This window comes from Girardinichthys multiradiatus, chromosome 21 (genome assembly GCF_021462225.1).
Source record: "Girardinichthys multiradiatus isolate DD_20200921_A chromosome 21, DD_fGirMul_XY1, whole genome shotgun sequence".
NCBI classification, from domain to species: Eukaryota; Metazoa; Chordata; class Actinopteri; order Cyprinodontiformes; family Goodeidae; genus Girardinichthys; species Girardinichthys multiradiatus.
In genome coordinates, this window is record NC_061813.1 from 15662960 (window position 1) to 15688427 (window position 25468).

A 25468-nucleotide genomic window follows, 5' to 3' on the forward strand; every position below is an offset into this window, starting at 1 on the left:
GAAACAATTGGAAACTTGCTAAGGTGACAGTGGTGTATCCAAGTGAAGATGGATGTGTACGCAAAGTGCAGTAGTTAAACAGTGACTGCATTAGATTGCCATGGAAAGAGACTCAGTAAACAAGTACACTTAGACAGACCTATTCATAAGACAGTCACATTGTGACAGGCAGAATAGACCTACTCATAATTTCATAATAGAAATCACAAGTGATTTGGTGGGAGTGTAGCTGCCGTTATGGGCAGCTCTCATATTTAATTCATCAGGTTAGTTTCCTTTAAAAAATTTGTATTTAAGGAACTTTTTATGAGGAACATTTAAATTCATAGCTCTATAAAAAATGTTTTAAAAGCTTTATGTAATAAAATAAACATACCTTGTTTTTTTTTTTTTGTGAAAGACAATTTTTACAGCATCTTGAGGGAGTATGAATCACTGATTAGGTCTCTAAATGATTTTTATTTCACATCTCAGCCACTACCAGCCATCTTGGAAACAGCAGGTTGAATATGTGGAGACTAAACTATTAAGCCTCCATATGTAGAAATTTAATATTTCTATGAAATATCTGAACAATTGTATTTGGGAAAATAAAATGGTTACACATCAGTGATTATTTCTACTTTCTTAGTTACCTTCAGGAAACAGAGGTGTCATATATAAAACGGATAGCAAAAAGCATGAACAATAAACATATTTCTAGTCAACATAAGTAAGAAATGTCTCTAAAGTAAACAGGCGGGTTAGAGTCTTTACAAGAAGCCTGAAGAACACAACAAACCAAACTTCCTGTTTATTTCAAAGCTTCTTCAGACCTTAAGCAAACATGACAGGAGCTCTGGAGTCTGAATGCTGCTGATGCAGTTTAGTCTGCAGCCAGAGGCTGAAACATATCAGGCAACAAGAGGAGACAGAAAGGAGAAAAGGAAACAAGTTTCAAAAACAGGAGCAATACCTGATTGGACGGAGTCATGATGTGACAATAGAAGCAGAGAAGTGATGCCAACATTTAAAAATAGGCTAAAGCTGATGAACCGGAGCGACTCTGTAAGCTTCATTTCAGTAAACTTCATTTAAAATGTGAAAAACATTGTGATATAAAGGTATTTTAATTTTGCTTTTACAATGTATTTTAATTTATTTAAATGTGTTTGGAAAAATCTTTAAAATCTAACTTAATATTTTACCCCAGGTTAAAAAGCATTAAGTTAGTCTTGAATATTAATTATCAGGTATAACTACCATAAATTAAGAGTAACATGGAAAAAAAACTCTAGTTGTACTAATCAAGCTTTCTTTTTCTTATTTACATAAATTAGTCATTATATGATCCTTTAAAATATTGAGTTTTACTTCATAACACATACAGTTATAGCAGTAAAGAAATAATAAATCACTTCCAGGACACAATGGTTGGTCTTGTGATGGACTTGTGACCTGTCCAGACTGGACTCCTCTTCTGACCTGTTGACAGCTGGAGACAGACACCAGTCCCTGCTGTGACCTTGAACTTGCAATGGTTGGAAAGATGGAAAGTGGAAACATGGACTTGAGGTCCTCGCTGTCTCCTTGAGAGTCATGATGCTTGAGCCTCCATCACTTTGTTCACATCATGTGATTTTTTGGTGACCTGTGGACAGGAAACACTATAACATGTGTTGTTGCTGTACTAACATTATTTTAGTGCAGACAAAAACTGTTTTGGGTGAAAATAGGAAGGTTTCCACTTAAAAAACCAAGAAAATAATGTGAGGAAGTTTTTTTCTTTTAGTCTGACTGGATTTCCTCTGAATTCATCCTTAAAAGATATAACATGTTCAAACTGTCTTTGGAAGCAGGGAATCAGCTTCTTTGCTGCTGTTTTCACCACGTTGATCTTTCCTCTAATCTGCTGTAAATGAAGAAAACATGAAGGTTCATTCAAACTCTTTAAGCACAGCTGGAGCTTCTGTCAGGAGCTTTGTTTCCATCCGTTCAGAGACTGAGATGTTGATGTTGCTCCTGCTCTGATGGACAAAGTTAAATGTTTTAATGACCCAGATGTTTCAGTGCAGCAGCAGCACATTGAGCTGGTCTTCAAGTCAGATATCAAGTATCACTACCATGAAATCAGATTATCGCTTTAGACAATTGAAGGTGCATTTTTTCTGTGTTAATGATAAAAAACTGGATTTTAATGTGACTGTCTTTGATTTTAAATGCAAAATAAAACTGAAAAAATGTCTAACAAAACAAGAGCTCAGCCAGCTTACCTTTCCTTGCATGTAGGAGAATCTAAACCAGCTGAAAGAAAGAAATCAGAATATTAACAAACTGCAACATGTAGCAGAGACCAGCAGGTCTACAGCTCAAAGTATCAACTCATAGAAAAGCAATCTCACCACTCAATGATGCAGACTGCACTGCAGAGCAAGATTATTCCCAGGATCTTCAATGTAATATAGACATTGAACGCTGAAATTTAATAAAAAGAAATGTTTGACAGATGAAGGATTTTCCATAAAAACAATAAAATGTTTAAGATGAAACACGAAGAGTCCAACTGAGTGTCAATTGGGAGTCACAATTAAAACCTTTTCAGAGCAACTTTAAATGATTTAGTTCTAACAGCTCAAGATTTCCGCTGTTTTAATACTTCAAACCAAAAACAACTTATATTACATACATTTAACATTTCAGACATAAAAATGTGGAAGATACATTAACAATTAAAAGTTTAAATTTACCGACAGTACAAATAATCACTGATGACGTCTGATGACCCAGATCAACACAGTTTAACAAATGTCAAAAACATGAGCGTCTACTTTTAAAAATGTAATTAAGTTGACTCCAGTTACCCTTAGTATTAAGTAGGATCACTGATGACGTCTGATGACCCAGATCATTTGTAGCCACACAGTAAAACTCTCCTCCCTCAGTAACATTGAAGCTGTAAACCTGCCCCACAGATACATTAATGGCTCCATGTTTGCTGTTCCTGAACCAGGTGAAGCTGGCAGGAGGCTTGGCTCTGCTGGAGCAGTTCAGCTCCACCCAGCTACCTGCTGACACCAAACCTGATGGACGGATGGATGCTGAGGTGTTTCTAGGAGCATCTGAGGAAAATGGGATACATTAACTTTATTGATCAGAAACAGATGAACCATGACGTGCTGACAGGATCACTTACATGAAACACTGAGAGTCACTGCTGTCTCTGCTGTCTTGTTTCCTCCATTCACAGGATATCTGGCAGAACATCTGATGTATCCATCATGTGTGTCTAACAGAGTGATGTTCTCCTGGATTTTAGTTGTAAAGGTTCCATCTGTGTTTTTCTCTGTTTGTCTGTGAGAGTCTTGTTGGAGATTCCAGGTGAGTTCAGGAGGTGAGTGTGGACAGGGAGTCAAAGCTGAGCAGGTTATAGTGACAGACTGATGCTCCTTCAGATCACCACCAGAGATGTTAATGCTGGGACTCCAAGGAGAATCTGGGGATTCACATCAGAGACAGTTTACAAAAATAAATATTATGCAGTTTATTATATAAAGAATACATTAAAACATGTATTCATATAAAAGGTTTTATTAATCATATAATTAATTAACAATGTTGTTTCATTATATCTGTTGATTTTGTAATCATAATATTTGCGCAACCATTTAGGTATTTGCAGTTTTAAAAGAACTGAAATGCAAGGAAAAAGACTTTAACAATCGACTGTGAGAAAGTAAGTAAAACATTATTCATATAGTACCTTTCTAGACATAAATCACAAACTGCTGCACAGAAGAAAAGTAAAAACATATTGACTGATTCTGTCAGTAATAAAACAGGATATATTTAATTTAATTTCACACTAACTTTGTGTAATTAGATAATTAAAAATATTTATTTTTCTAAAAAGAGGCAAACTACAGTAAATCCTGCCTACTGCAGACTTTAAACAACATTGTTTGGCCTACTGAGAGTTTTTCAGTGTTAAAGCTACAGAAAGAAAAATAGGAGAAGATGAGAAAGAAACATAATTTCAAGCAGAAAAACGTCTTTATTCAACTTTGGACTCAAATGATATTGTTGATAATCATGCAGTAGATTTTTAATTAAACAGTAAATTATTGAGATCGTTATTTTCTATAAAACCAGAGTTACTCTTATTGTGACCCTGAACAATAATCTCATAGATTTATAAAATAAAAGATCTTTTACCTTTAACTGTTATCTGAAGAGGATCAGCACAAGCTGTTGCTCTGAACGGCCCGTTCTCAACTCTGAAGAAGTATTTGTCTGTATAACTGGTGTTTAAATCAGGAAACAGAGTGGTGCAGTTTCCCTCTCTGAGGTTTCCAGTAATATTCAGAGAATAGGTGTTAACTGACCCACTGCTGTTGAAAATAGAAGAAGCTGGATTCCTAAAACCTGCTATATGTTTCATCCAGATACCATAAATAGTTCTGCTGCTGTTAAATGTTGTTTCTTTTATATTAAAGCTACATGGGATGTGCAAACAAGATCCATTCAGTGCTTCAATCTTCTTTGGTGTAGTGATGAACAGAGCTGGTTTTAGATCACCACAATCAGCAAAAACACCTGTAAAATCAGACCAGTAATGAACATAATGTGAAGCAAAATCTGTACAGAAAAAGTTCATGATCCACAAACTCCAGTTCAGCTGCAGCAGGTTACATGTGGAGCATTTAAACAATATCAGGATCAAATATTTCAGAAATGATTTATGTGATGTCTCCAAATGAAAGGAGGTGAACAAACAGCTCACCTGGAAGGAAGAAGACAATCAGTAACATGTTGACTGTCAACACGTTCTCAGACAGAGCTGCTTTCAGACTCTGGTCGTCCTTCTTCACCTCAGACTGGAAATAAAACATTTAGGTGATTTATTAAAGTAGGTCTAAAATTAGAGTTTTAGCTCCTAACAAAGCAACTTTGAATGTCCTGCACACATTTCACCCATAAGTTTAACACACAGAGCAAGGCTTGTTAAGTGTAAGAAGGAGAAATTAGGATCAACTACAAGGTTGCTCTTTAAAAGTTTCCAGACTCTCAAATCAGATAAAACTTCAAAGAAGACATTAAGAATATTTATTGATAATAGAAAACTCAGACACTTAAATATATAATGGATTTTTTTGGATAAAATGTATAAATAACAAAGCATGATGAAATATTTAGTTAAATGTTCAGAATCAGCAGCGTAAACTTACCAGAACTTCTTTGGTTAAAAGGAACAAAGTTTGGTTTTAAAACCAGTTGATCTGTTTAAACCAGTTGATCAGCAGCAGAATAAACAGCCACCTTCTCTGTGAACAGAAGTTTACTTAAAGGAGTCTTCAGCCTTCATGCTTTGTCAAAGAGGAAGTAAGATCTTTCTAATTATTTTAACATCATGATGTGATCTCATGAAGTACGATTTCAGACACAACTCAGTCATTTACTGAATATAACTAATTATTTCTCAGTTCCCGTTAGCTATGATAGTTAATAAGTTTAATCACAAAGATACAAATACCAAAAGAACATAGAAAATATAAACAGCGTGAGGCCGTGTTTTATTTAAATCCTCAGTGCAGTTTGTCTCTGTGAACCTCCTGCAGAACTGATAAACCAGCTTCTCCTTTTTACTTCAACTTTTCAGCTTTTCTCAGTATTTTGTACAGCTATCAGTTCACATCTCACCACTTCGTCATGACACTTTGGTTGAGGGATAGAAAGTCTCATAGAATCAATATTTTGTCACTGTACTATAATAGAGTTAACTTCATAACTACGTTTTTGTTGTTTTCAAAACTACTTTTATAACTCAAGCATTTATTTGATGCAATCAATCTGATTTCTGGCCACTTTTAAACCTTTGCCATCTTGGTTTTTGTGCTGTTTGACCTGTTGACCCGGGGCCTCATGTACAAAGACTGATGTGGATTTCCTGCTAAAATCTGGTGTAGACTGAAAACAAGAAAACTGCATAAAGGCTCAAAAAGATGTATGAAACATGGATGAACAGCATGGATTTAAGCACATTTCCCATAAATAAAGACACCAACGTGGAACTGAATCCACATGAGGGATTAGAAACTCATTCAACACGCCACCATTTATATGCAAATAGATGTAAGTAAGCCATGCACATGTGACTCTTTCCTGTGACCAATCAAACATCATGTCTGCATGTGTGTAGAAGAAATTCAAAATCCTAAATCCTAAAATCTAAATCAGGTGTGTAAAAACACAGACTCAGCAACTACTGACATCATATGTTCAACTTCATACATCTGTCAATGATGTCCAACACATGGATCGAGCACACTGTTGCTGTAAATAAAGCAGAAGTGCACTGAGGAATAAATGAGGCTGTGGCATGTTAACCTACACAGGAGATGAGCCTGTCTTCATCTAAGGCCAGAAAAATAAATGCAGTTTTCCTCAATATTAATAACAATAATAATTGTTGTTGTTGAATGTACTTTTTACACCATTGTGTGCATGGTTGGATGTGCTCTCATGTACCTGCAGATAGATGCATTAACTGTTCATCATGTCTCTGATTTGTTCAATGATTTTACATCACCAACAGTTTCACAGCATGTCCTCTAGGTGACGCCACAGAGGTAAACAAGTGTGGAAACCATGACTTATGTACATTTTCAGTCAGTTTATTATTTTCACTGCTGAACTTCTGTGTTACTGTAGTAAAAACGCTCATTCATTAGTAAAAGTCCATCACTTGAACAACTGAAACAGCCCATAAATTAGTTTCCTTTAAAAATATGTGTATTTAAGAAACTTTTAACACATTTAAATTCATAGTTCAATTAAAACCTAAACATTTTAAAAGCTTTATGCAACGATAAAGTAAACAGACATTGTTTTGAGATGTTTTTTTTTTTTGTAAAAGATAATTTTCAGAGCATCTTGAGTTTTTGAGAAACAGCAGGTTGACTAAACAAACAGACGTCTTTCATATAAAACAGATAATCAGATAAAATATGAACAATAAACATATTTCTAGTCAACATAAGAAACTTCACTCAAGTAAACAGGTTGGTTAGAGTCTTTATAAGAAGCCTGAAGAACACAACAAACCAAACTTCCTGTTTATTTCAAAGCTTCTTCAGACCTTAAGCAAACATGACAGGAGCTCTGGAGTCTGAATGCTGCTGATGCAGTTTAGTCTGCAGCCAGAAGCTAAAACATATCAGGCAACAAGAGAAGACAGAAAGGAGAAAAGGAAACAAGTTTCAAAAACAAGGAGCAATACCTGATTGGACGGAGTCATGATGTGACAATAGAAGCAGAGAAGTGATGCCAACATTTAAAAATAGGCTAAAGCTGATGAACCGGAGCGACTCTGTAAGCTTCATTTCAGTAAACTTCATTTAAAATGTGAAAAACATTGTGATATAAAGGTATTTTAATTTTGCTTTTACAATGTATTTTGATTTATTTAAATGTGTTTGGAAAAATCTTTAAAATCTAATTTAAGATTTTTCCCCATGAATTCAGATTATCGCTTTAAGCGATTGAAGGTGCATTTTTTCTGTGCTGTAAAATCAAACTGAACAAATGTCTAAAACAAGTTTCCCAAAAGTCTATAATTGCTGTTATTGATATTCTTCATTATTTTTACACTGTCTAAAAATGAGCTCAGCCAGCTTACCCTATCTTCATGCAGGATAATCTAAACCAGCTGAAAGAAAGAAATTAGAATGTTAACATACTGCAACATGTAGCAGAGACCAGCAGGTCTACAGCTCAAAGTATCAACTCATAGATGATCATTTGAATGATGATATGGTGCGCCATGCCATCTGTTGTAGTTGTAGTGGTGTTGCAAGCTTTTCAAAACTTTGGGGGATGTTGAATTCGGCTATGAATTGAGATTCTTAATGGCTGTGTGTTGTATGTTTTTATTTTAACATAACTTCCTCTGCCTCTTTGTCATCATCACTTCTGGCCACACCTTAAAATACACCCTAAAAACATTTAAATCTAGGAACTTAATGTCAGAGCCTAGGATTTTGTTTTGTTTTTTGCCTGCTGTATTACTCTGCTTTACCACTAGATGCCGCCAGTGCTGCCGGTGCCAGAGAGCAACAGGTGCTACCTGTTATCCTCTCATCAGGAGGACCTTAAAGAGGCTGGGCAGTCAGCACTCCTGAGTGTTTTGGGAATGTGGTAACTCCTTGCTGGCCAAACTACTGACTTTCTACTTTCCCTGAAAGTGTAGTTCTCTGAGCTCTCTTTGTGTTCCTTCCCAGGTTATTTCCAAGCCCTGACTCAGTTCCTGTGAACCTACAAGACCAAGTACAAGAAACCTGAAAGATTTTCCTGATCAAGCTCCTGTTGAATGCCCCCGGGTTCCCAATCCTTGGACCAGCCTCTGGCGAATCCTGCCCACCCTCCAACAAACCTCACTAGCACCGGCATCATCTAAGCAAACTCAAGGTGAAGCATCTAGTGGTTTTTGGATCATCATAGACTGACTCAGCCTTCAGGCTGCTCATCTAGAAGCGCCGTTGGAAATCAGACGGCAGCTCCACCTCCATCTCCAGGCTCTGAATATATCCCTCCTCAAGCTGGACTCCTCTCCTCTTCCTAGTGATGACTCCAGTTCCGGTTCCTGATCCACTAACCAAACCTTCAATAAACTTGTTAAACTTTTCTCAGTTTCCTGAGTGTTCCTCTGCATGTGGATCAAAGCTATTAAAACTGTGAACTTCATAAACCCTTACACACATGCACCTGGGATGGAAATAAGCACCACACACACACTGTCTGATTCAATTGACCTCTTTCACAAACTGTAACTAAAACATAGTGCAGCTTAAACCTACCTTTATTGAATTGTTGACCTCTGAACCTTCATGTGCTCTCTCTGAAACTGATGCCTCCTGCAACAACGGTAAAGCCAATCAAGCTGGTGTCATGTTTCAACAGGAGAGGGAGAGGAACAGGATGAAGGGGGGGAAGTACAGCGAGTGCAATATGGAGGAAACAGACTGGAAACGCTGTGGGAAAGTGAGGATGTTCAACCATTTCACAAGGAAAAGTGTGGGTGGTAAAACACCTCATCCCCCATGGTTGGGATGCCCATGTGCTTTTGCCCCAGTGTTTTCTGATGTCCATCTTCAACGCAGCCATCTGAGAATATCTCACTGACAGATGTTTAAGGGAATTACTGTCTTGCTGCTGAGGATCTGGATGCAGCATGTTGTCATCCAAACAAAGTGATCTTCTTGGAGTCCAGATCTGATAACTGTTAAGACACAAAAACTACAAAAGAGGAATTGAACTATAGAAAACCTAAAGTGTTATATAAAAACTGGGTAACAATTTGCTTTCCAAGCTATGACACTGGAGATTAAATCTCAGTGAGGAAGTGCTAACTTCCCAAAGAAGTAGAATGAAGTAGATGAAGGACAAAGATCTCTGTTGGTACTTACTGTGACAACATCAGCCCATGCTGCACATCTAGGCTTTCTGTTAGAAGGGTTCATGTATGCATCAATTTGTTTCCATAATTTTTATTGGCAAAAAACACAATTTGCATCAGTTCCCTTCCCAGTTGTTCCACTAAATCTCTTTCAAAGTGTACAAATATGAACCATGATTATCACATGAAGCAGGTTTTGATTCCAGACTATCGACAACCTGAGGCAAACCCTTGAAGAAAAACATTACATATATAGGAGATTAGCTGGTTTTAAGTTACCTTTGGTGTGGTTCCCTGAGTTTTGACAGAGTAATGTAAATAATTTTCAGGACTAAAGATGAAATCATCTGATAATGGCACCTTTTTGAAATTAGATCCATATTCTTTTAGTTCAGTTGTACCCCTTCCCTAACCTTGTATCAATAATTTTTTTGTTTTGCAGGCCTGACATCAAGAATGTCTAAATCAAAGTTGCCTAAAACAGTAAGAATCTGATTGGGCACGGTGCTGGTCGTGTAGGGGTAAGCGCACGACCACATATAGAGCCTATAGTCCTCGAAGCGGCCATTCCGGGTTCAAGTCCCGGACCCGGCGACCTTTGCCGAATGTCTCCCCTTCTCTTTGCCTCTCCTTCTTGTCTGCCTAATATCATAAATAAAGGCCTCTAGTGCTGAAAAGATTCTTTAAAAAAAAACACATTTACTTTTGTAAAGTGGAGCATTACAGCTAACGCTTTAAAGTTCTGCTTGACATTTATAAAATAAACTTTATTATAAACTTCTTTGGGATTATTTCAATTGTTACGGACAGAAACGAAAATAAATAAAAAGAAGCACGAAAGAGAGAGGTGAGGCAAAAAGGAAAAAGGGAGAGAAGGAGAAAAGAATGGAGGAGAGAAAGAAGGATGAAGATAATACAAGATAACACCCTGCTTGCTTCTACACCTGCAGAAACATTCATATTAACATATTACCTTTTTTACCAAAAAGTGCACGGTACTTATGAATGCAACATTTATTTAGTGGTAAATGTGGCTCAATATAGAACACTTGTGTTCTATACACCTGAATCTAAACACCTGTGGGTCTGAATGTGAGTGTGCTTGTGTATACAAGGTTTCTCCATAAAAATACGCAATAGCGAGTGTGAGGAGCCACAGACCTGCCCCCCCTCGACCTGGGACAGATACGTAGGAGATCCGAGCCATAGACATCCAAAGGCCCCCCAGAGCACAGGAACCGTAGGAGAACCATCACCAAAGAAGAGCAGGGGAGAGTCCCAGCAGCCACAGTGCAGAAGCCCTATAGGGAGCTACAGCAATGAGCCCACAGGCCCCGCTGGCAGCCGTCCACGCCAGCCAAAGCAGATCCAGCCATGGACCCAGAGACCCAAGACCCCGGATCACTCCCTAAGCACAGGCCCGACAGACCACAGGGGTCCAGGCCCTGGCAAGTAGCCACCAGGAGTGATCCGACACACACCAAAGCACCCAGCCTTGGACACCAAGAACCACAAGTACACCAGTGGGCAGAGACACCAACCACCGGCAGGTAGCGACCCCAGCGCGGAACCCCCCCCACCCCATTCCCCAGCAACCCTCATCCTCATCCGGAGAGGGAACCAAGTACAAAAGAGGGGTCTACATGGTCCAAATGAGCCCGCCAACCAGAGCCGTCACAGGATGAAACAGCCTCCAAACCCAAACGGCATGAATCCTCTACCCACAGGGGCACACATCCCCAAAGGTGAGCTCCCTGCCGGAAAAGCTGACGAAACCACACCCACACAGTGCAAGTTCCACACACAGCCCCGATCCAAGCACCCAGCTGCATCCTGTCCCCCATCACACAGCGAGCCCCCGCGCAATGCCACCCAAACCACCGCCCACAGGCGCAACAGGGCATACACCACGAGCACCGTGCCCACAGCGGAACTCCCGACCAAACACCAAGACGGGACAAACTCACCCGGCAAGAGGTCCCCGGTTAGCGGTAAGCACCCTGGGCCGGTGTCCCCACCACGCCCCCTGCAACCACACAAACACACCACATCACCGCCCCTGCAATGAGAGCCCAGGGAGAAACATTATCTAGCTCAGCTCCACTTTTCTTGCAACAGGAGAACAATCCTACAGAGGACTAAAAATCCATCATAAACCGTTGTCATTTATATCCCATTTAACCCTTTAATACCGACGGGAGTGCCGGCTTTCACATTTGCACATCTATTTTTAAATGCCTGTAGAATTGCAACCAAATAAGATAGAGCAATATTTTTTGCAAAGGATACTAGAGAGTTAAACTTAAATATTCTCACAATGTGTCCTAGGGCACTGTGTTTTTACTCCAGAAACTTTTGCAGAAATCCAGTAAAAAGCAAGTACACCTCGTTGCAGCAAACAGAAAGGGTTAGGGACAGACCACACAACAGACCCCCACCATATTTGGAAATGGTACAATTGTACAAAACATGGACAACTAAAAGAAATCTCCCATTACCTATTGAAAGGAACTCACCGCAGCCTGACCACCACCAAGCAGAATCAATGAAGTATGGGGTTTGATGTTAAATGTTTGGACTTAAGGGTGGGAGGTCACTGCTCAATAGAGAGATGTAAATATTGGAACTGATATTTGGTCTAATAAATTTGTTTTTTTGGCATATGAAGGTATAATTGATATTTGGTCTAACAAATAATAGTGCCAGACACACACCGTAAACAAATTAACTAAATAAAATCAATCCATCTTCAAATTCAAAAGGGCTTTATTGGTATGGTGTAAAAAGAATTAGGTTGCCAAAAGAAATGTGAAATAAAAACAAAAATATGTTATGATAGAGACCTTGTGAATGGGCGCATGTAGCTTGTTATACCACGGTGTGCAATGTAGTTTGTCCGAACGGCGTCGCCGTATTGTGACGTCATCGGCAGGCGCAGGGCCCCGAGTAGATTTCACAACCAGAGCAAATCTGGTACCTACACCGTCACTGTAGTAACCGGGGTACTCTCCTTCTCTTCCATTCCCTGTGAAGCCCACACAGTTTTTGTACCGTCGGTTGCAGGAAAAACATCTTAACACTCCAACGTGAGTCTGGTTTTCTGACTTGAATGGTGCTGAAAATTTACTCCAGTTGATCTCACTTGTACTTATTCTTCTTCTACTGGCGTTTAATGGCAGTTGGCAAAAATCTGAAGGTCTGCATTACCGCCACCACTGGTATAGAATGTGGTTCATCATGGATTAATATCTTTCTTATACAATCAAATTCTATTAAATAATTTTGTCCTTTTTAGAAATCATATAATACTTTGTATATGTTTGCTCCCTACGTTCTTTTGCAATGTGTGTATTATGCTAAACTTTTCTTAAATCCTTTCAAATTCCCTCTTCATAAATCTTCTTTCTAGCTCATATTTGCGACACTCTAAAATAACATGTTCAGTTGTTTCATCCATCCCACAGTGGTCATATTTTCCTGTATTATATTTATGTATTTTAAAAAGTCTTGTATGTCCTAATATTAATCTTTCCTCCTTTCTGCTCCTTTCAGTTCTTATTTCACCTACTGCCTTTGTGATCCTATAAAACCATTTTCCTTTTCTTTCTCCATCCCATCTTTTGTTTGATGATGCTCTTTGCCTCTGACTTACTTATGAACTGTAAAATGTATATGTTAAGTTGCCTTAGCCATTTTATTTGCCATCTCATTGTCTTTAAATCCAATATGTGCTGGATCCCATAAAAATACTATTGATAAATCCATCATTTGTAGCCTGAATAAAGTTTTAGGAAAATATCTGGCCTGCTGTCTGAATGATTGTTTTAAACTCAATAATACCGAGCTTGAATCTGAACAAATTATTGTTTTTAATGGTTTGGTTTCATGTCTTCCACCCACTGTACTGCTAATAGTTATCATAGTTTCAGGTACTGCTTTGACCCACATGCAGAACACAATCAGAAGACAGGAGAAGGTTTAACAGGTTTATTGTACCAGTAAGAAAACGTTTACTGGAATCCGGAACCAGGAGCACCTTTACTGTGTGAGGAGGAGGACAGGTAAGGTTAGTATCTTTCAGGGATGATTTTTAGGTGTTAATCAGAACTGTATGCTTACAGGTGGAAGGTACATGAACTGCCAGGGGGGAAAAAAGGGCGCGGCGTCTGGGAGTGGAGAGTAATGCCCGCAGATGGATTGAAGCCGAGATGACAACTGCTTGAGTGAGGTAAGTGATTTCCAGCAGACAGGTGAGAATGTCCCTGGTGTGGGTACTTGGAGATGGCAAGCATGGTGGAGGGTGAGCAGGGTTAGTTGCAGGGTTTCTTAGGAGAGGAGCCAGGATGCTGCCAGCTGGAGTTTGTCTGAAGAGGTTTTCTGGAATACCTGAAGTCAACTGGGAACCAGGTAGCAAACTGGAAGGGAATCCAGGACACAGGAGTCACCTAAAGAGGAGTACACAAGAACGTGAGTAACTTTCTCAAAGATAATATCAAGAGCTACAGAGAGCTAGAGTTTTACCACTTGTGGTTAACACTCAGGCGCCAAAGTACTGACAGCAGGCTCCTCTTATACTGCTAAGATGATGAGGGTTGATGGGAAATACTTGTCACATCTCCAGTCACCATGCTTTGTCGCCACCTAGAGTGAAGCAGATTAAGCAGCAGGCAAACAAAAAGGAGACAGTCTCCCAGACCCTAATGGTGCGTTCACACCGAACGCGAATTCTATGAATTTTACGCGTCATTTGTGTGCTTTTGTTTGTTTGACATTCCGCTTGAACTCCGCGTTGCCAAATGTCAACAAGTGGCAACGCTTCGCCGCGTCATCAAATAGGAGGAGCTTCCATCTGCTGCTTGCTGGTTTCAATTGACATGGATTACCCGGACCTAATTACGGTGTTTTGCCTGTGGAGAGCCGAAAAACGCGGCCAACGTCAACGACCCTGGGTTCACGAGATTCTACAGGGACGGGAATAGTTCAGAGATTACCTCCACTTACTCCAGGAGCTGCGTCTGGATGATGGTCGATTTCAGCGGTACTTCCGTCTATCCAGGACCCAGGTCGCAGATCTGCTGTTCCGCGTTGGGAGACGAATCGGCCTCCGGGACACCAACTACCGGCACTGTATCCCCGCTGCTGAATGCCTGTCCATCTGTCTTCAGTGAGTAAATAAATCTCAGCTCAATAAAAAACAGCCGATTTTTAATGTCCACATCTCCTAAATATAAGAAGACAACAGTGCAATGGCGCTATTTTAAAGTTTTACCTGCTACTCCCGTCTCCTCACTGACTCTTCTCCAGGCCAGGTCCTTTCTGTACTTGTCTCGGTAAAAGTAATTAGTTGAGTCAAACAACTCTGGCTTGCTGCACACCGCCACTATGATCTTGTCCTCCATCTTCACTGACAACCGCTTCTTCTCTGTTGCGGTCTTTCACCCAACCTCACAGCCACATCCAGTCCCTGATTGGTTGACGCGACGTGAATTTAGGAAAAAGTTCAGATTTTTCAAGTCGTCCATCGGTCTCGCTCCGCTCTCGCTTCGCTCAGCGCGCCTTCCGCACCGCATTCTTCATCTCCTTCGCACTGTGCCGCGCCGCTCTGCTCCTGAATGCGCCTCTACATAGGGATAACATGTAAATCGGCCGCTCCTATTGCAGAATCCGCATTCGGTGTGAACACACCTTGACAATAGTATTGCTAACATTTATCCTGTGTATACTGATAAACCATTTGTGTATACTGATAGTACCATACCGGTACTATGAATGCTATTCCTATTTTTTTATCATTTGTTTTTGATGCATCTGTATAAATCTGAAGGTATTGAAAAAATTAATCTATTCCTGTACTGTATTTAAATCTAATATACATGTCCTTTCCTTTTTTCCATTAATGACATATCTACCTTCACTTCTGGTAAAATGCAGGGTGGTATAACAGCTAGAGGCAGTATCGGACTTATCACTATATTTTGTACTTGAAATTCTTCTGTTATTTATTTTTATAATCCATCCAAATCTTCTTGTATTTTTTTCTTCTTTTTCCCAGCATGGCTTCAAGATGTCTCATGTTGGATGATCCAAGTTATTGCCTTGTAAATTTAACCAGTAATTTATTGTTCTCCTTAGATCAGTGTCCAATTTGGAATATTTCCAAAATTCCACGATTTCCGGAGGTTTAACAGAAATTTAGAACAGTTTACCAGTTAGAACAGTATTTCTCCCAATTCTACTTTGACTGCTGTTGTTGGGGTTTTTTTGAAGGCAGCTGTACAAAGCCTTAACGCATGATGTTGTATAATGTCTAAATTTTTCAGATGTCTTTGCTGCAGAACCATATTTAACACTTCCATAATCTATATTTGATCCGATCAGTCCTGTGTAAATTTCTTATAATGCTTGTTGGAGTCATCCATTTCCAACGTGTCTCATGGGACGACGCAACGGAGGCGCATATCTGGAGAGACAAAATCTCGCAGGCAAACGTTTGCACCACACGGCCATTCCCGGAAGAGCTTGAAAGCTGGAAATCTGTCTGATACAAGAACGTCAGAAGATTCATATACCGATCGAAGACCATGCCGACAGGTGAAAACCCACAGAGGTTTTATTTCCATGGAGATGAGTTTCCTCCTTGTTGATTCAGTCGACTAACGGTTCTTCAAATGTTCCCTGATTGCTGCAATCAAGACATCAACACTCCAGGAGGACTTCTCTTTCCATTTAATCTAAATTACACATTTAGTCCATAAAACTGCTGGTTTGATCTTCATAGACACTAAATGCGCATACATTTTTCTTTCATTATTATTGTCATGTAGTCATTTTTATTCCCCTTGTGTAGAACGGTGCTTGTTAGTTAGGTGAAGGTTTTTGGACCAGAATAATGGTATATCAGAGTTATGTGGCTTCAATAAATCTTCATATATATATAATTAAGAGAAGCGTTTGTGTTTATTTCGTGCAAGAGTGATTTATCTGTCAAAACAAGGTCAAAGTTCCCCACCTTTGGTGAAGGTTGAATAAACAATGACATTTGGTGGTTTTGGTTAATAATTCATCAATTATTAATGATGAATAGCTAATTGTAATTATTAAAGAGCTTTGAGCCCATAATCACAACACCAGAGGACATCTCTGATTTCTATTTGTAAGTAATGATTTTTGGTTAAGAAATACATTTTTTTAAATCATGATTTTAAATTACAATTCTTGATAAATATTAATTAATCAATAATCATAACCCTTACATGCTTCCCTATCTGCTCCCCAGTTACTGCCAGCCAAACATCTCACAATGTTTAATACTTTCTTACATTTATCTATCACTTTTTGCATATGTAAATTCCATACGATTTTCTCATCAAACCATATTCCTAGAAACTTTATACCTATTTCTTTTTCTAAATCTTAATTATATAACTTTAACTGTCAGTCAGTCAGTCATTTTCTACCGCTTCTTCCATAGTGGGTCGCAGGGAAGCTGGTGCATATCTCCAGCAGTCAATGGGCGGGAGGCGGGGTACACCGCAGGGCAACTTTAATTCTATTTCCTTTTATTTTTTTCTATGTAAATACCATAACTTTTACTTTCCCGAGTGAGAATTTGAATCAGTATGGAGATGCTCATTCTTCTATCCTACTTATCTCAGCCTGTATTTTCTTTCCAGTTATCTAAACAATGATCAAGTTTCAATACTACATTGAGGCGTTCCATTTTCTATGACATATTTTGTTGACACTTCTTGACCACTATCTAGTAGAGTTCAGCTTTTTTGTTAAAAGGTTTTGAATCCAGTTAACATTTTCCCAGTAATTTTCATTTAATTTAATTTAATCAGTAATCCTTCAACCCACATCATGTCATAGGCTTTCTTTATATCACAAAATACACCAACTACACTTTCTTTATTAACTTGCGCTCTTCAGATTTCATGTTCTAAATATAACATTGGGTCAATAATCTTTCTCTCTTTCCTAAAACCACTTTTCACCTTTAGTAATGTACCCGTCGATATTCAAATAATATATTAATCTGTTATTAATCATTTGTTCCATTATTTTACATACATTTGATGTTATTGCAATGGGTCTATAATTTTCTGGTTTTGTGTTGTCTTTTCCTGGTTTAGCTATTGGTATTAATGATTGACTCCTTCCAGCCCTGCAGCAGCTCCCCCTCCTCCCAGACTTTATAATCAAGCTCTAATATGATGTCTTTAGATGTTTCCCTGAGATGTTGCATCATTGTGGACCAGATCTGATCTTTACCAGGTGATGTATTCTTTTTTTTCCTGAGTACAGAGTTCAGTTCTGCTTTTGTAGTTATTTGTTTCTTCATTGTTCTGTAGTAAATATTTGTACTTCTGTTTTGTGGCTTCCCTCCCTTTGCTTCCCTCATCACTAATGTTACTTGAACTATGAATTTTACCAAATGTTTTAGCTAGTATTTCAGCTTTTTCTTCATCTTTTATTATAGTTTTGTTATCTATTTTTAATATTGACAATCCATATTCATTCTTAATACCATTCATTCTTTTGTTTTCCAAATCATATAATTTTTTTTTCTCTACCTACCGTACTACAAAAGTTCCTCAAATATTCTCTTTTTGCATTCTTAATAATTTTCCTCACCATTGCTTGTTTTCTTTTATATTCAATTAAGTTCTGAAACACTGGATTTTTTAAATGCTTTAAATGCTTTATTTCTTAACTTTATTACATCTCCACATTCATTGGTCCACCGTGGTACCATTCTCTTATCATACTGTCTTCCTCCGATGTTCATTGATTTTTCTGCAGCTTCTATAATTGTTTTACAAACACATTCATTCATATTATTTACATCCATTGTCATGTCTATTTTTCCTAGATTCTTTTCACTCAAATATTGAAATTTGTTCCAGTCTGCCTTTTTACAATTCCATTTATTTATTTTTATATTCTTCATATATAATGTTAATTTTGTTCTGATCTTAATGGGGTAATGATCTCTACCTATAGTTGTGTTTTTATCAATATCTCACTCACATACACCAGCTAATAAATTTGATCCCAAGGTTAAATCAATTGCTGACTAATTCTTGTCCCCCTTCCATCATTAAGACATACAACTTTTTTAGTTTTTATCACTTCTTCTATAACTTGTCCATGTTTACCATGGACCACCAAGATGGTGTCGACGATGGCAGCCTCGGAGCTTTGCTCTCTCTTTCTTTGTGTATTTTGTGTGTTTTTTTGTTTTTCGAGCCACAGTACTGTGGTCTCGGTTCACAATTTTGTTGGCTCTGTTGGGACCTACCGCCAAGGATTTCCACATTAAAACTCCGGTACAGACTTTTCTGGAACTTTTCAAAATAAAGTGCATTAACCTTCTTCCAGCACAGCCAGGAAAGGGGATAACTGCGGACTTCCTGTGGTGCCATTACCCAAAATAAAGCACAACTCCGAAGGGGGAAGGGGGGGGGGGGGGGGGGGGGGGGGGTAGCAGAGGACGTCCCAGTGATGCCACTGCCCGTATAAGACCCCCACCCTTCCCATATATCGCTCTCTTTCCATACGGCCTTCGAGGAGGACGGTTCAGGAGAGGCCCAGCGCGTGAATGTCTTTTGCTGGCAAAAAAAAACATAAATTCAACTGGATCCAAAGCCATACGATCATCGATCATATGCAAAGTTAAGTAGAATGAAATACTGTCTGTGTATCCGGTATTTTCATTCAGGAACGGGGAAATTGAGGTGTAAGAGTTGCTTACATTTTCTCTTCGAGGCCCCACAGAAGCAAAACTGTGTCGAGGAGAGACCCTGGTGGAGAAGCTGTTTCTACAAGCTGAGTCTGGAGGAAGTTACTACGGCCTGCACAACCGTGTTACGGTAACGAACAGCTGGGCAGCGGACAGGCCGAGCCGCCAGTTCTCCGGAGCTAACTCTTTTGTTCACAGAGCGAACGCAGAGGTTAGCTACCGAGCCAACCGCTTGTTGACTGGATACCTTCTTCAAACTTCGCCCTTGGACAACATTCCCTCAACATGGTCAGAGGTTAAGTTTGGGCAGATTAACAGATAGGTTTAGGATGAAATGATATAAACGTTTTCATGTTATGAAGTTTTGTTTTGTGGAACCTGGCTATCTTTAGCGCTAGTAGGCTAGCTATGGCACGCGCCGGTTCTGTGTTCTTTGTATGTTTTAAAGCTAAGATAAACTTTATTTAAAGGGTGGTTTTAACCAGAACATTGCTCATAACACGCCGTCCGCGCTGATGAATTTTAACCCTTTCATTAATTCTGGTATTTTAAAGGTATGTGTTGATTCTGGTGCTAAGCTATCCACTTCTTGCTAGCTTAACTGCTAACGGTAAGAACACGTGTGTGCTAGCATTAAGGCTAGTCAACAGAAAGGTTGGTTTTATGCGGCAGATCATTATTTAAAACATTATTTTATTAAAATAATATTTAACCTAATCTTGCATTGTGAAGGGTTGTCTAAACGTTTGCTGATTATTTCCTAAGTTAGTTCCAAAACTAACTTAACTTCACTTCCAGATTCTTCAAGATAATCCTTGGTTCTCAAACATAAATAACATTGCATGGTAATGTTGCATCACTCTTTTTGGTCATGATTTCTAATCATCTTTAATCAACTTGTTTATATTGTAAATAGCCCATTAGTCTTGATTATTCTTTAATTCTGCTTGGTAGTTTAGTTGGATTGTTTTAGCATAGTAAAGAGTTTGTTGATTGAAATATGTTTGACTTTGAGTTGACTTATTTTTATTAATAAATTCTTGTATTTTAAGAAATTGTGTGAATTTTTTCCATATGTGTGCAGAGTTTATGCTGTTCAATAATGCCAGAGCTCATCTCACACCTTTCTATTCTGTCCTAATACCATCGCCTTAATGAGGCTGGTATTCACAGGACAATCCTTAACAGACCGAAAAATTATTTGATAAAATATTAAAATTAAAATATTAAGATTAAATATTAAATAATATTCTCAGATTCATATTTACAACAGCTCATACAGCAGAGAGGAACTTCTCAACATCCGAGAGTCCTCTCTCGGGAATTTTTAACCATCATTCATCCATCCAAGCTTCACCAAATTCCTGGTGAGCGAAGCCGCGGGATACTCCGCCGAAAGCGTTGAAGGGGAAAGCGTGCTGGTGCTCTGGTAAAGTTCCGCCAAAGAGGACTTTGAACACCACTGCCTTCAATCCATCTGGCAAATGTCCGCCCTCTAAGCAACAAAATGGACAGGCTGCTTCTCCTCAACGGTTCTCTGCTTCACCGAGACATGGCTGAGTGAAAACATCCCGCTGCGCATTGCTGTTGCCAGAGTTCCAGCTGTTCAGAGCGGATCGCAGCGCGGAGCTAATGGGGAAGAGGCGAGGAGGCGGAATCTGCTTTTATATAAATGGAGGTTGGTGCAGAGACATAAAAGTCCAGGGGAAAACATGTAGTCCTGATCTGGAGGAATTTTATATCAACTGTAAACCATTTTATTCACCGAGAGTTTTCCTCGTTTATAATAATTGGCTCATATTTTCCACCGCATGGCTGCACTTCTGCTGCTGAAAAACATCTTGCTGAGCTGATTACAGACGTGGATAAAAAATACACGGACTCTTTCATAATAATACTGGGAGATTTTCACAGAGCAAACCTCTCCAATGAACTCCCCAAATACAGACAGCATATTAAGTGTCCCACCAGAGACAAAAACACATTGGACCATTGTTACACAGCTTCAAAGGACTCATATCATGCTGTTACCAGGGCTGCTCTGGGTTTTTCGGATCATTATCTAATCCACCTCATCCCAACCTACAGACAGAGACTAAGAGCTTCCAAACCCAAGGTTCACACTCTTAAGAAGTGGACTGAGGAATCAAAGCAGATGCTACAGGCCTGCTTTGAATGCACAGACTGGACTGTTTTTGAAACTTCAGCCACTGACTTAAACCAACTAACTGATGTGGTGACATCATACATCAGTTTCTGTGAGGACATGTGTGTGCAGACCAAGACCTTCGGCACCTTTGGGAACAACAAGCCATTGTTTACTCCACATCTCAGGAACCTGCGCAGGGACAAGGAAGAAGCTCACAGCAGTGGAGATTGGGCACAGAACAGGCAGGCCAGGAACAGACTAACAAAGGAGATCAAAGCAGCCAAGAGAAGTTACAGTGAGAAGCTTAAGAACAGCCTTTCTACTGGTGACGCTTCGGCTGTATGGACTGGTCTGAGAAACCTGACTGCCTATAGGAGCCCCCCCACCCAACCTGAACAGAACCCTCGCCTGGCCAACCGTCTGAATGGCTTCTACTGCAGACATGACAGGAAGCCGTTCACGCCTCACACCATCTCCTCCACATCCCATTCAGGAACAAATTCCTCCCATAAAGTAACCAACCCCCTACCTTCAGATCCTCTGCCTGCACTAAAGATCTCAGAGGAAGATGTAAATAGGCTCTTTCAGCGCATGAAAACAAAGAAAGCTGGAGGACCCGATAACGTCTGTCCATCATGCCTGAAAGCCTGTACACATCAACTCGCCCCGATCTTCATCCGGATCTTCAACAAGTCACTGGAGAAGTGTGAGGTCCGCTCCTGCTTCAAACGATCCACCATTATCCCGGTGCCCAAGAAACCCACCATCCTAGGATTAAATGACTACAGGCCTGTAGCCCTGACGTCTGTGGTCATGAAATCCTTTGAGCGGCTGGTGTTGAAGCACCGGAAAGACATCACAGGCCCCCTGCTGGACCCCCTGCAATTTGCTTACCGAGCAAACAGGTTGGCAGATGATGCTGTTAACTTAGGTCTACACTTCATCCTGCAACACCTCGACCGTCCAGGGACGTACGCCAGCATCCTGTTTGTAGACTTCAGCTCGGCCTCCACCAGAAGCTCACCCAGCTCAACGTCCCAGCCTCCACTTGTCTTTCTTTTTTTTTTTTACCGTGTCCTGTCTGGCAGAGTATCGCTCAGAATTGTTGTCTGAGTGCCAAAAAATTGTCCAACAGATTTACTTTCACAAGCGGAGGATCACAGCTAATGCTTTAAAGCTCTGCTTGATATTTATAAAAGAAACTTTATTATAAACTTCTTTGGGATTATTTCAATTGTTACGGACACGGAGACTGAAATGAAAAGGAAAACAGAAGCTTGAAAAAGAAAGAGATGGGGCAAAAGGGAAAAAGGGGAGAAAAGAAGGAAAGAGTGGAGGAAAGAAAGAAGGATGAAGAGAATAAAAGATTACACCCTGCTTGCTTATACACCTGCAGCTGTTTTTTTTTTTTTAACAAAATAAAATAGCGCACGGTATTTATGAATGTAAAATGTACTTAGTGAGAGGTGCAGCCCAATATAAAACATCTGTGTATCTGTCAACACCTGAAGCTTAACACCTGTGAGTATGAGTGTGGACGCGCTTTGTATACAAGGTTTCTCCACAAAAATATGCAATAAGGAGTTTGAGGACCCACCGACCTGCCCCGTGGTCCCCGGGCAAACACTGAGGAGATCCGAGCCACAGACATCCAAAGGCCCCCCAAAGCACAGGAACCCCAGGAGAACCACCGCTGGGACTACCGCAACCCCCCCAGAGAAGAGCAGTGGAGAGTCCCAGGGGAGCCACCCAGCAGCGACATTGCAGAAGCCCCATACTCCCAGGTCCAGGCGCCGGTACCCCCTAGGGGCAACCAGCCCTCGGACCCAGGAGGTGGTCCCCTTCCCTCCTGGGGCAGAGACAGGCAGACAGCGCCGGCACCGCCCAGACCCGGGCGGCCCCGGCCCGGCCCGGCCCGCGCCCCGAACCCAGTCCCCAACAACCCCCATCCACCTCCGGAGAGGGGGCTATGTACAAAAGAGGGGTCCACATGGCCCAAACCAGCCCGCCAACCAGAGTCGCCCCAGGACGGAGCAGTCCCGACGCCCCAATGAGCTCTGATCCTAACCCCATGAACCTCCCCACAGGGCCACCCCCAACAAGGACACCGATATGGAACACATTCCCCCGAACCCAAACGCCATGAATCCCCTCCCCCACAGGGGAACACCCCCACAGGTGAACTCCATAGCCGAGAGGCCGATGAAGCCACACCCACCCAGCGCAAGCTCCACACTCAGCCCCGCTCTAAGCATCCCTGCTGCACCCCACTCCCCCACCACACAGCACGCCGCAACGGCCAGGCAAGGGCCTCGCACAACACCACCCCTGCCCACCGGCGCAACAGGGCAGACCCCACCAAGCACTGCACCCACAACAGGACCCCCGACCCTGCAGCATGGCCGGACAAACTCACCCACCCGGTACCTGGGGCCAGTGTCCCCCACCATGCCCCCACAATGCCCCCGTCGGCCACAAAAAACCCCCCCAAAAAACCACTACATCCCTGCAACTGCAACGACCGCCCAGGGAGAAACACTATCCAGCTCAGCTCCACCATCGCCGCCCAGCCGATCCAAACCCACCATCGCCGCCCAGCCGATTCAAACGCCGGCGACCCCACATCCCAGAAGTGGATACAACCCCTCCATCCCACAGGCTGCAGCCCCTCCACGACAACCCCCACCCATCACCCCGATCCCCCCCACCCGTCTGCCGAGTCCCAAACCAGGGACTCGGCAGACGGGAGGCATAGGGTTGAGCATAGGAGGGAGGCATAGGGTTGAGCGGTTGACCCCACCCCCTCCCGCAGACCCTCCGACCCGCCAGCAGAATGTGCTCCTTTAAGGAAAGAGCACCTGCCATGAGATGGGACCTACCTGCCAGTTTCGGAGGCCCCAATGCCCGCCAATGCACCAAAGGCCCCCAAGCCAGGGCCGGGCGCCCAGGAATGCACCAGCCCAAAACCCCAGCGACATACCCGCCAGGACCCAGGAGCCCCAAGGTCCAGCAAGGACCCCAGCCCGGGGGTCGATGCGCCCCAGGAACCCCGAGCCCCCAAGCCCACCCCAGACCCACCCAGGAGCAGCACGGCCACCAGGCCAGTGACCTATGTCCGTCGGCGCAGGCCCCCCGAGAGCATCGCATGCAGCCACCAGATGTCTCCCCCGAAAGCCACCAAAGCCCCTCCCTGACGGGACCACAGTCCCCAGCGCCAAACCCCCCAGCGATCCCAGCCCAGGGACACCACAAATGCCCCAGCCCAGACACCCCCCCGAATCCGCCACGACGCCCCACAGGAGGAAGCCCACCCCCACTAGGTGATGGAGCCAATTAAAGGAGCCCAAAGAGATCAATCTGACTTTGAGGCAGAGGCTGTCTCAAGGCTTATATAATCCAACAGAAAATGTCTATACTGATTAATATTAAGAAGGTTTTTATTTTTCCAGTTCATGAGGATAGTTTTCTTAGCAATGCACAATGTAGTGAAAACCATGTGAACTGAATTTGTCTCTATGATGACCTCATCTAAGTTGTCCAACAAGCAAATTGAAGGGGAAGGTGAAATATTACATTTCAGACACTTTGATAAGGCTTCACATATCAGGCACCAGAACCTCTGAACGGGTGTACATAACCATAGTGCATGGATGTAATTGTCTGGTATATTACTTGTACAGTGTAAGCAAGTATTAGAAGGTGGCAAGCCTATCCTGAACATCCGTTGACCTGTATAGTATACTCTACGAAGGATTTTATATTGTATTAATTGCAAACTGGGGTTACTAGTCAGTTTAAAAGTTCTGGAACATATCTGAGACCAGAATGTTTGGTCAAAGATAACTGCTAAATCCACCTCCCATTTCGAAATAGAAAGGGAAATTGATTCATCTATATTAGACAGTGTCCTGTATATTTTTGACATTAATTTGGGGGGGTTGAGTTTTAGGAACTCTAGTTCACTTGATGGCATTTGTAACCCAACGTTTTTAAGTCTAAATTTATTTTTTATTATTGATTTAATTTGTTGATATTCTAAAAATGTATTCTTGTCCATCCCGTATTGTATAATTAATCTGTTAAATGGGATTAACTGAATTCCTTCAAATATATGTTCCAGGTATTCAATTCCTTTATTCCTCCA

At 41.2% G+C, this 25468-nt stretch overlaps 2 protein-coding genes across 2 annotated transcripts; one reads left to right on the plus strand and one right to left on the minus strand.

Moving 5' to 3' along the window:
• Positions 1-1437: 1437 nt before the first annotated feature.
• LOC124858500 (B-cell receptor CD22-like) lies at positions 1438-4868 on the minus strand. The gene is made up of 7 exons (XM_047350570.1): positions 4760-4868; positions 4192-4572; positions 3173-3472; positions 2841-3098; positions 2382-2454; positions 2253-2283; positions 1438-1630 (listed from the first exon to the last, which is right to left on the minus strand). The coding sequence occupies exons 1-7, from the start codon at positions 4866-4868 to the stop codon at positions 1577-1579; spliced, it is 1206 nt and encodes a 401-aa protein (XP_047206526.1). The 3' UTR covers positions 1438-1576.
• Positions 4869-11138: 6270 nt separating this feature from the next.
• On the plus strand, positions 11139-24661 carry LOC124858501 (proteoglycan 4-like). The gene is made up of 3 exons (XM_047350571.1): positions 11139-11421; positions 23611-23747; positions 24137-24661. Exons 1-3 carry the CDS (start codon positions 11139-11141, stop codon positions 24659-24661), a joined length of 945 nt encoding a protein of 314 aa, XP_047206527.1.
• The last annotated feature ends 807 nt before the right edge of the window (positions 24662-25468 follow it).